The sequence below is a fragment of the Fukomys damarensis genome, unplaced genomic scaffold (genome assembly GCF_012274545.1).
Source record: "Fukomys damarensis isolate Sample0158 unplaced genomic scaffold, DMR_v1.0_HiC HiC_scaffold_9, whole genome shotgun sequence".
Classification (NCBI taxonomy): Eukaryota; Metazoa; Chordata; class Mammalia; order Rodentia; family Bathyergidae; genus Fukomys; species Fukomys damarensis.
Genome location: NW_022900921.1, coordinates 43158378 through 43170028, shown reverse-complemented (window position 1 = coordinate 43170028; position 11651 = coordinate 43158378). Strand labels below are relative to the sequence as shown.

The window sequence follows — 11651 nt, the reverse complement described above, 5'->3', positions numbered from 1 at the left end:
TTTTTTTTTTTTTTTTTTTTTTTTTGGTCTTATAAACAGTGTTTGAATTTTCTGAAATATTTTGATAATTTTAATTCATCCACCACTTTGCAACCATTTAAAGGCTTACAGAGGCAGAGGTATTCTTATTACAGACAAATCAGAATGATAATTTCTGCTGTTTTTAATAGTTAATATGGAAATGGAGAACACATTGCTGTCAAAAAGTAGGTGGCTAAACAGTGGCACTTTGGTCAGTTCACTTAAAGTGCTTGTTTTCTTTAGTATTTTAATCCTTGTGAAGAAATGTTAAGGAAAGATAGCATAAGAAGACTTTTATTTTGCAACATATGTGTCTACCAGATGGTAGCCATGGCTGTGACTCATTGCCTTTGCTTTGTGTTGATAGTTACACTCATAACATCGAAGCTGTCAGTTGTGACGAAGCACTGGTAGATATCACCGAAATCCTTGCAGAGACAAAACTAACTCCTGATGAATTTGCAAATGCTGTCCGTGTGGAAATCAAAGACAAGACTAAATGTGCTGCCTCTGTTGGAATTGGTTAGTAATCTGGCTTAACTTGTACTATTCATTACTCAGTAGTTGGATTAAGATCCTTGAAAGTCACCCTGTTTTAAAGAGTTACTAGTAGCTCACTGCATATTACATAGTTGGGCCTTCCCCTACTTGCATCCCTGCAGTACATGAGATAAAAATGTTGGAAATGGAAAAAATGGTTGATGATCAAATGTCTTTGCAATTAAGTTAGAGTATTTCTTACTTGTTCTTCAGAAATGGAGGAAGTTGTCTGGGGATTTAGCTCAGTGGTTCTGGCGCCTGCCTTGCAAGTTCAAGGACCCAAGTTGGATCCCCAGTACCCCCCCCCAACAAAATGGAGGAAGTTGGATTAGATTTGTAAACAATTTTTATTTTCAAAACTGAACAGAAGTTGTCTTAAAAGTGGCATAGTAGTGTGGGTTTGGACTTAAGTGTGAGTATGTTACCCTCTGTCATTCACTTCCAGGGTAGGCAGTGTTCCTGCCTCAGTGCTACAGTCACTGTACTGCAGCCTCTCTCTATTCTGTTGTGCAGCCTTGTAATGTGCTACCTCAGCTACTCTTACCTGGCCACCTATTGTTGATTCTTCCAGCCGTGCCCTCTACAGCTGTCAGACCTAAGCTTCCCTGTGGCCCCCTTCCTTTCTCAGCCCACTCAATGCCTCCCTACTACCCAGACAGCCCTTCTCTTGCAACAGGTTTGGTAGGTTAAGGTAATGTACTCTTAGCTTGCTATTGTCACTTATAGCCAGTATTTCTCCATTCTCACTCAGAAACTTTTCTTCCTCTGAATATCCCTGCCCCTTTGTTCCCGTGGGGCTTAACCAAGGTGACTGATCACAAATGATGAGGCCAAAGGACAGTCAGTCACTTAGCTTGCTGAAAGGGATAGTGTACCATGCTGCAGGGATTTGAGGATCTTCCTGGGATGATGAAGCCCTAGCAGAGGCTGAGGCCAGTACCTGGCATTTCATAAGAAGGGCAAGGCAGGGCAAAGAAAACAGATTGGGACTTGCTGCTTTGAATAACATTAGAAAGCTTTGGGTCACTGGTGGTCTCTGGGTTCTTGGTACTTTGCCTTAGGGTGATCGAAGGGAGGAGGTGGTTAGGGAAAGCGGGCCTGCATATAGGATGCATGCTTGTACTTAGCAGGCAATCTCTCCTCAGCCAGCAAGATTTCTAAGATGCCAGACCATCACAAGATTCTGAGACTAAAATCAATATAATTAGGACATTGGCATTATCCCTGTGGGTCCTGGCTGATCTGTTACTTTTTGCTTTGTGTCTCTGGGTCATGGTCTTTCCTGGCATTTCCTTTAAGTCTTGCCTTCTGTGTCCAGGGTCAAGCCCTTTGGGTTTTTGTTCATTTTTAATTATACTTATTTTTAATCTACTTTTCTTTAATTTTAATTTTTAAGTGATAGTATAAGTACATTCTAGGTTGAAGCATAATCCCATGTGACGCTTGCATTCTTGTTTCTTCCCTTTCCCTAAAACTTAGCACCCTTTGTCATTTTGGTATGATTTTCTCTCTTCACAAATCTGTATCGCCCTAGGAAAATACATAGTTTTACCTAAGTCTTCCCCATATCCTTGAGAGAACTCTTCTCTGGTATGTGGGAGATGAGATTCACAATACTCATTAAGCACAGTGGCCAGCTGGACAGACACACAGACACACACACACACACACACACACACACACACACACACACACACACACACACACACACCCCCACCTACCTACCTACCTACCTACCTACCTACCTTCTTCCCTCCCACCTTCTTCCCTCCCCAGTACCCTCGCCTCTGCTGCTTTCATGGCTGGGCTCCTGCCCACACCCCAGACCTCACTGCATGTCTTCAGCTGTGTTGTGGGTGGTTCTTATTTTTGTTTTTGTACTGAGGATCAAACTCAGGCCCTTGCCTTTGCGAGGCAAGTGGCGAAACCAGTGAGCCAAATTTCCGGCCCTTCAGCTGCATTTTGAAGCCTCTCCTTCCCAGTGTTATGACACTGATTCTTGTTTTTTGTTTGGGCTTTGTTTCCCATTCTATAGCCTCATTTCCCTATCTGTCCTGGATCCATGGTTGTATTAAACCAGTGACATTCTGTTCCTCTACTCTTACAATTAGGCTGCTTTCTCTGACTTCTGAGTATGTTGAAATGGTCCTTGGATTAGAACAAAGAGAAATCTTTGTTTAGTATCCATGTTGGCCATAATCTTGATTAATAACCAAACTGCCAGGTTAACGAAATGATTGAAACTGTGAATTTATTTTCATTTTTGTTAGAAATTTGATAAGAAACCTGTATATAGATAGTTGTCTTTGCTTAAAAATTTTTAAACTTAACTGTGAATCTTGAACAACATTTTTCTTTTTAATTTCATAGGTTCAAATATTCTCCTGGCTAGAATGGCAACTAGAAAAGCAAAACCAGATGGGCAGTACCACCTAAAACCAGAAGAAGTAGATGATTTTATTCGAGATCAGCCAGTTGCTAATCTACCAGGTAAGTACATGTGTTTTTATTTAACCTTTCATCTAGTACAGTGTTTCATAGTTTGAGAATCTTTTTAAAAAATATATTAAATGTAATGGAAAAATAAAATCTGCAATTCTACATTAAATATCCTTTCATTTCATTTATCAAGACCTTAATTGATATATTATAGCTTTGTGGCAAATGGAGTTTACTTTTATTCCTGAAGTAGCAAGACAAAGAATTCTAAGAAATACTTTTAAAGGGAGTATGATGAAACTGATAAAGTAAGTCATAGTTGAAGTAGGGTACCTCTAGGCCAAGATAAAATTTTGAGAATTAGCTGGCTGTCCTGTTTGGAAGATTGTGCTGCTAGTGTAGAGCATTTGCCTCATACGTTTGAGGCCCTGGGTTTCATCCCCAGCACTGGTGAAAAGGAAACAAATCATGCTGGCAAAGAAAGAGGAAAATCCCCACTTAAAAAAATAAAGCCATGTTGCAGACTTAGTGAGTTTTCTGCGTTTAGTAAACAGTTTTAAGCTTTTAAATTGTTTTGTATACAAATGGTGGTTATTTCCCATTAGTAAAATTATTTGTAATAGTTTATACTTCATAATTAAAGAACTATAAATTTCCTTTCCTAGGTGTTGGGCGTACAATGGAATCTAAGTTAACATCTTTGGGAATTAAAACTTGTGGAGATTTGCAGCACATGACCATGGCAAAACTCCAAAAAGAATTTGGTCCCAAAATAGGCCAGACGCTCTACAGGTTCTGCCGTGGTTTGGATGATAGACTAGTACGAAGTGAAAAGGAAAGGAAATCTATTTCAGCTGACATCAACTATGGGATCAGGTTTACCCAGGTAACAGATTTTTACCTTGTGGTGTTCTTCTATAGACTTTTCTCTCTGCCTAATCTTAAAACTGTTGGTATTCCCAGAGCCTTAAAAAGCCTTCTGAAGCTGGCAGGGTGTGGCAGGAGGGATTGCCTGTGTTCCTTCCCTAGTACTGCCAAAATAAAATTTGAGGAAATGTGTGGTAAGGAACAACTATAGATAAGATGGGTGAAACCTAGGTCTAAGGGAAATCTAGTAAAAGATTGTGCTTTGGGGGAAAGAGATGGATGATCGTAGCTATTCTAATCTCTGAAGAAAGATAAAAATACCAAGACAGTCCATCCCCCACCCCTTTCTCCCTGTGTATGTTAGCTTTGTACCACTGAACTCCAGTCCTGGTCCTTTTTATTTTGAGACAAGGTTTTACTAGGTTTCCCAGGCTGATCTTAAACTTGAGATGTTCCTGCCTTAGCCTTTTGAGTTGCTATTACAGGCAACGCTTCACCATGCCTTGCCCGGAAAATGTATTTTTAGTGTTGAAATATTTAAGCAGCAGTTACAACTAGGTTTCATCTTATTATATACATGCACCTATAAAGTAGTAGCACTGATGATTGGCTAGTTTTTATTTTCCTTCAGAATGTTTGGATTTGAATCAGCAAACATCCGGATAAAGATTTGAAATTTGATGAGTGCTTGCTTTTTGGAATTTAACACTTCTCGTTTAGGAATGGAAAGGATGCTTGGACATAGAAGTGTAAGAAAGCATTAGAAATCACATGTTTTTAGTAGAATTTAACTTCTTAATAAAAACAAAAATACAAAAGAATTTCAGTAGGTCAGTGATGGTGTACAAAAAGCAAGAAAGGAAAAAGTCCTTTTTGTTCTCATTACTTTGGCTTTTGAGGAAGGTGGGTACTTTTAACATACAGTTCAGTGTACATAGAATATTTTTAATATATGCTTAGGATACAAAATAAGAGACATGTTGCAAAAAGTGCTAATGTTGAGAACTGGTAAAGATGATGATATGGAAGTTTTTTTCCCTGTTTGTCTCTCATAGCCAAAAGAGGCAGAAGCTTTCCTTCTAAATCTTTCAGAAGAAATCCAAAGACGACTTAAAGCTGCTGGCATGAAGGGTAAACGTTTGACTCTCAAAATCATGGTACGAAAGCCAGGGGCCCCTGTAGAGAGTACAAAATTTGGAGCCCATGGAATTTGTGATAACATTGCCCGGTAAGCTAATCTTGAAAAAGATTTCAATAATGATATATCAGTAGATGATTATAATTCATAGAAAATGAAAATCAGATAATTTTTTAGTAAGTTTTTTTAAAAATACTATACACTATGGTGTTAATTAGCATTCATAGGGCCAAGGTGCTCAGTCCCACGTCACTTAATGTAGGTTAACTGTATTCATTTTCCTCTGCTGTAGACAAATATTCAAGGCTGGGGAGTTGTAAAGAAAAGGTTTATTTCACTCAGGAGTTGAAGGTCCAGGAGCTGACACTTCATTGGCTTGACTTTGTGAGCCCTCTCTCCCTCAGCAGATGGCAGTCACAGAGCAGAGGGTGTGGTGAGACAGAGGCCAGGGAGGTGGCAGACCTGCTGTCTGATAACAGCCCTGTAAGAATTAGGCAGCATCCAGTGAGAATGATGCTACTTCTGAGAGCTCAGTGATTCCAGCACTTCTCACCACACCCAGCCTCTTAAGGTCCTACCCTTTAGGACAGTTGAGCTTCTGCCCACAAACCTGTGGAGGTCAAACCACATAGTACACAGTGTGGCATGTGGGGGTTTCTCACCCTCCATGGGTGTTTCCAAGTTATTCAGTGTGATGCCAAAAAGGGAAAGACTGCAAATCTGCAGACCAGGGGGTGAGTTAAAGTTTCTAGAAAGACTGAGTCTTTCCTAGAGGGAGATTTCCATGTAGTACAAAGCATTGTTTTTATTTAGTGTTAAATTTCATGATTTATGATCAGTGTGAAAGTACTTGGTTTTGCATATCATCTTATTGACAGTGAAAGCCACATGGGTGATTTTATCAGGTAGTTTCAATCTGTACAAAGCAGTCATGTAAGGTGATGCTGCAGCTCACTTAGAAAATGGGAAATATAAAGTGAAAAACCTAATTTTTAAAATGTTTTTCTGCCTGTAGTTCCTTGTTCTGTAATTTTTACCTACTTTTATAAGTGATATCTACATGTTTCAATGGTAGTCAAAAAAGTGTTAAATTTCTATACTAAACTGGTTATTAGGTACTTTCGGAGGAATATAGTTATCATCTTCAGTTTACTCCTTTTTGGGGAAAGCTAAGTAATCATCTGTTAATAAATTGGTAGTTCTATTTCAAGTGGAATATTTTGCTTATGCCAGGGAAGCTGAAAAGGACCTAAAGGAAATAGGTGGGTTCAAGGTGCTTTGCACCTAATAGTGCTGAAAGATCCTCTGGTTCTCCTTCAGGAGTAAAGATGAAAGACTCATTTATTACAGTCTTTGATTCTCAGCAGGCTATCCTATTTCTTCACAGTTTCCTTTGTGTTAGTGGTCACAGATTTTTGATCCATGTATAAAACCTTGTTGAGAAAGCAGTAAGGGATAAACACATTCAAATGTCAGTATTGTTCAGTGGCTTTACTTTAAACATGATGAAAGAGCCAAAATACAGAAAATGTATTTTTCATTTATGAATATTAACTGTACATCAGTATAACATTGTAAACTAAAACTTCTCTTGCAATCTGAAACCTTGTGTTCAGCATGCATTCTTGCTGTAATAGGAACATATGTATGCTTATATGCATTAGCTAAAATTTGTCACTTTCTAAATTTCTCAGCTTATTTTTAGTTGACCACAGGTCTCCATTAGTTATAAACAGTTCCATACCAGGAGGTACTAGTGAATATATATAAAATGTAGCTTTTGTCTCTTTAAAAAAAGTAATTCTATCACTTACAGGACTGTAACTCTTGACCAGGCAACAGATAGTGCAAAAATAATTGGAAAGGCTACACTAAACATATTTCATACAATGAAACTAAATATATCGGATATGAGAGGGGTAAGTGTGTAACATTTAAAATTTCTTTCTGTAAGATTTCAAGCTGATCTGAGACTGGTCATGGTGGGATGTAGTTGTTTATGTGCAGGTCTTTAAAGGAACTAAGTTCCTATTTCTTTAGTCTTGAGAACACTCAGCCTAGAATAATTTTTCATAGATTTTTTTCCCCAAGGTTCTATATACTTTCAATAAAAGGTTAGTTTTTTGTATGTTGCCTTGTTCACTTCATTCTACTTTCTCTAGTAGTAGTTTTGACTGCTCAATTTGAATCTGTAAATCTTGTACCTTTGAGGTCCTTTTTCCAATCAGAAACTTACTGATGTCTGCAATATGATGATCACAAAGGGAGAGCAACCATAGATAACACAAATATATTATCTTAGAACATAGAGGTGATTTTTTCTTAAAATATTGACTTTTGTAGGCTTAGTTGTGCATGCACAAGTGAATAAAGGAAAATTTTTTAGTTTAGGTGGAATTTATTAAAACATTAAGTCACTATGCCAACTTAACGGAAGCATCGCCCTGAAACACTGCTTAATCTGCTTGCTCACACACCTCTTATTTGAAAAACATTGTTCTAATAAAAAATAAGCAAAGTGGCCAAGTACTGTCCCCCATTTTGGGGAAGGAGTGTGTTATGAACTGAACCCAGGGCTTCACCAAACTACATCCCCAGACCTATTTTCATTGTTCCATTTCTGGAATGTCACAAACAGTGGAACATGGTATTTTTCCAATTCTTGTGCCTTGAATATTTCTAGGTAACATAAATCTCATGCAAAAAAATTTAAAAATTGCAACCATCACATAAAGGCATTAAAGCCTTAGTTTTGACTAGAACCTCAGTAGAATACAGTATTCCCATGTATGCATCTCTAAAAATGCATTGTTGAACTGGAAATTCCTAAGACCAAGAAGAGCAGCACATTACTGCCAACTTGAAGCACCAGTGTAGTGTGGTACATGGATGACTGTCCCACTGGGTGCTTAAATCACTTTTACTGGTCTTTTTACTAATAAAATTAATAAAAAGCTGCATGATAAGATAGCCAAGCATATGTATCAGTGGTGGTTCAAGCCAGCCCAAGTGAGACATACAAATTACAGCACCATTGTGAATGTGCTAAAAGCTCACCTAGAAGCAGTTTTTGTAATACGTCATAATACTTTGATTTACCTTTATTCAAGAATCAAGATTTAAGATTAAAAGGATTAGCTGAGAATTTTGCTTAGGATTTACATTTTAACTTTAGTTTTCCTAGAAAAATACTCTTTATTCTGGTTCTAGGTTGGGATTCAAGTGAATCAGTTGGTTCCTACTAATCCGAACCCTTCCACATGTTCCAGTCGCGCATTGGCTCAGTCAAGCCACTTTCCTGGTGGGTCACACTCTGTCCATGATCTCCAAGTTCAGAAAGCTAAGAAACCCGCAGAGGAGGACAGCAAGGAAGGTCGGTTGGGGCAAGGGGGTGGGTGTAATTTTCATATGGCATGGCTGGAATAGTGTGTAAAGAGACTTCTATTTTTAATTATGAATCTAGTAAAGCTTTTTACAGTAAGTGTGGACAGAGGGAAGTTGTTCAGGGATTAAAGATTTTCTTTGCTCAGACAAGCTGAAGAGGTTATTTGATGTATTCTTCTATACCTGCAGTATCTCTGGCTGCTGTGGACATGGAAGCATCATCTGCCTCTAGAACTTGTACTTTCTTACCATCCTTTTCTGCACATTTGCCAGCCACTGCCAGTGCTGACACAAATAAGGGCGAGTCTTCGCGGAAATGGAATGGTCTTCATTCTCCTGTCAGCGTGCAGTCAAGACTTAACCTGAGTATAGAGGTCCCATCACCTTCCCAGGTATATTTTTATAGTCTTAAATGTACAAAAGTCTTGTAGTAGAAAAGTGGCTTACAAACAGAAATATTGTATTTTCATTTTATTGGTATAAGCATAGGAGGGAGAAAAGGCCACTTATCAGGGTAGATTGTAATGTTGCTTAATTGTAAGCAAGCAGTAATTGGGTTTAGTTAAAAGTGCTGCTGCCAAGATGTGCAGTTCTTGCCCTGAGTGAGCTCCTGTTGTGAGCTACTGGAGTGCTTGTGGACCTACCTGATGTGGTACTGGACAGCAAAAAACACCGAACCACTAGAATTGGGTATGACTTAACAGCTTCTGTGGTAAAAGGACACTGCCAGAGATGTGCTGCCTTCAGGGAATGGTAGCTCTTCTACCCTGGTGGCCTGGTGTACCTTATGTTCCTTACCTTAAGAGGTTCACTTCCCACAAACCTCCACTCAGAGCACTTTTCACTTTAAGCTCACCATGTTTTTTTGCTATTTTATAGCTTGATCAGTCTGTTTTAGAAGCACTTCCATCTGATCTCCGGGAACAAATAGAACAAGTCTGTGCTGTTCAGCAAGGGGAGCCACGTGGTGACAGAAAGAAAGAACCAGTAAATGGCTGTAATACAGGAATTTTGCCGCAACCAGTTGGGACAGTTTTGTTGCAAATACCAGAACCTCAAGTATCAAACAGTGACACGGGAATAAGTATTATAGCCCTTCCAGCATTTTCACAGGTAAGTTAAACTTAGGAACCTTCTGGCATGAAGTGTTCTTCACCCACAGGCCAGTACTCACTGTATCCCACAGTGAGTGGCAGTGGGTGGCTGGCTCAATGCCCCTGCATGTGTAGGATACAAACTGACCATCTGCCTCATTTGGAAACATCAAGTTGGTAACTGTGCAGAAGACAGGAAATCACTGTGCTTCCAGCACTAGCCAGAGCAAGGCTGGGCCACACCTGTGCAACAGGGTAAAGGTGAACATAGTGAAACCTGGTGGACCTGTGGCCTTTTCTTGCATTTGTTCAGTTAATGTTAGCTTTCCCTGATTGTCCTGTCGTAGTTTTATTTTTGAAAATCAATTGGTAACACATTTAATACTTTATTCTCAGCCTGAGGTTTCCCAAGCTTGAGCTTTGATATTAAGGACCCATTAAGAATTTACACTGATCAGAAAATTATGATTTGAAAATTGCCCGGTTTGTGAGAAATGTAAGCTAGCTGGTAGTTAAGAGTAAACTTAAACTTTCATGTTCCCTTTTCCACTAGGTGGACCCTGAGGTGTTTGCTGCCCTTCCTGCTGAGCTGCAAAAGGAGCTGAAAGCAGCATATGATCAAAGACACAGGCAAGGAGAGGAACCCACTCACCAGCAGCCTGCCAGTGCATCCGGTAAGATTGGGAAGTGGCGTGTCCCGGAGGAGTAGAGCAGCAGCATCCCTGTTGTGCTCTTCGTCCTGTCAAGGGCTCTTTGGAGAATATACAGTGAATAAATGGACAGCAGGGCTGAGTCCTAGCATAGTCCTGGTTAGAATGGTACCTGTATGCTGGACTTAAAACACTTCAGTTTGTTTTTAAAAGAATATCAGGAAACTTTGAGCACTTAACAAGCAAATTGATACTGTTAACATGATGCAGGCTTCAAAACAAAAATACAAAGGCTTTGCACTTAGTTTAGAAGGCACTATTCTCTTTTAATCCTTAATGCCCACTCCAGTATAGATAAGCAACAGGAACTGTACAGCCTGCTCTTTCAGCCACTGCTGTGCAGGGCAGAAAAGTGGAAAGAAAACTTGGGTATTGTCCATACTTATTTGTTGGAAGATCTTACATATGTAACCCTCTTTCAGTGCCAAAGAATCCTTCACTTCAGCTAAAGCCAGTAGCAGTGAAAGATAAGAAAAAAAGCAAGAAAAAAACTCCCATCAGTCCGCCCAGAAAGATCCAGAGTTCTCTGAAAAATAAGCTGCTTAACAGTCCTGCAAAAACTCTGCCAGGGGCCTGTGGGAGCCCCCAGAAGTTAATGGATGGGTTTCTAAAACATGGACTTGGTGCTGAGAAACCTCTGGTAATTTTTCTGAAAATTACTTTGAAACTCAAATTAATCAGATCTCAGTGTACCTGGTACTGTGTAAATATAGCACTTTTGTCCTTTGTTTTCTTTAATAGGAAGAACTCTCTGCTTCCACTTCAGGTATGCAAGGCCTGTCTAGTTTACGTCCTGACCAGCACAGCTGTGTTAGACCTGCGGCACCCAATCTAGCTGGAGCTGTTGAATTCAATGATGTGAAGACCTTGCTCCGAGAATGGATAACTACAATCGCAGGTTGGCTTGGCTCTTTATCAGGTGGCCTGATGTGTCCTATGATTTGAGAGCATGAACAGAATAAAGGATACAGATTGAACACAGTTTTCTGATTCTAACATGCTTAAACCAGCTCCCTTCATTCTTTCGAAGTTCTAGGCGTTCCTCCCTGTAGCCTGTTCTTTTGCTTTCTCCTAAGTCAGTGGAACAGCTGTAGAAATGACAGTTCTCCTTTATGCCTGCAGATCTCTGCCTTTCTCCTTCAAAAACATACACTGGTCCTCATTTGAGGTTTTTCCCCTCCATAGATCCAATGGAAGAAGACATTCTGCAAGTTGTGAAATACTGTACTGATCTTATAGAGGAAAAAGATTTGGAAAAGCTGGATTTAGTTATAAAATACATGAAAAGGTGAATCTATTCAGTTCTTTTAAGATGGGAAAAAGGACATGTCAACTTCTAATTAGGGGTACATGGAGCAAGTGTTAAACTTCCAGGCAAACTTTTTTTTTGGGGGGTACTGGGGGTTGAATGCATTGAATGCAGGACCTTAGGCTTGCAAGCAGGCAGCGGAACCAGTG

General features: G+C 39.5%; 1 protein-coding gene across 7 annotated transcripts in view; it reads left to right on the top strand.

The window, feature by feature from the left end:
- Positions 1-11651, top strand: part of Rev1 (REV1 DNA directed polymerase) — a 50172-nt gene that overhangs the window by 37901 nt on the left and 620 nt on the right. For 5 of the 7 annotated variants that reach the window (XM_033761725.1, XM_033761724.1, XM_019210517.2 and 2 more), the window contains 12 exons: positions 389-543; positions 2932-3051; positions 3666-3886; positions 4923-5095; positions 6822-6924; positions 8216-8378; positions 8579-8781; positions 9269-9502; positions 10037-10157; positions 10616-10833; positions 10935-11091; positions 11379-11481. In XM_033761725.1, the coding sequence (XP_033617616.1) occupies positions 389-543; positions 2932-3051; positions 3666-3886; positions 4923-5095; positions 6822-6924; positions 8216-8378; positions 8579-8781; positions 9269-9502; positions 10037-10157; positions 10616-10833; positions 10935-11091; positions 11379-11481 (1971 nt within the window). Of the gene's footprint in view, positions 1-388; positions 544-2931; positions 3052-3665; positions 3887-4922; positions 5096-6821; positions 6925-8215; positions 8379-8578; positions 8782-9268; positions 9503-10036; positions 10158-10615; positions 10834-10934; positions 11092-11378; positions 11482-11651 lie in introns of those variants that run through there. The other 2 variants (XR_004516440.1, XM_033761726.1) reach the window with 2 other exon arrangements.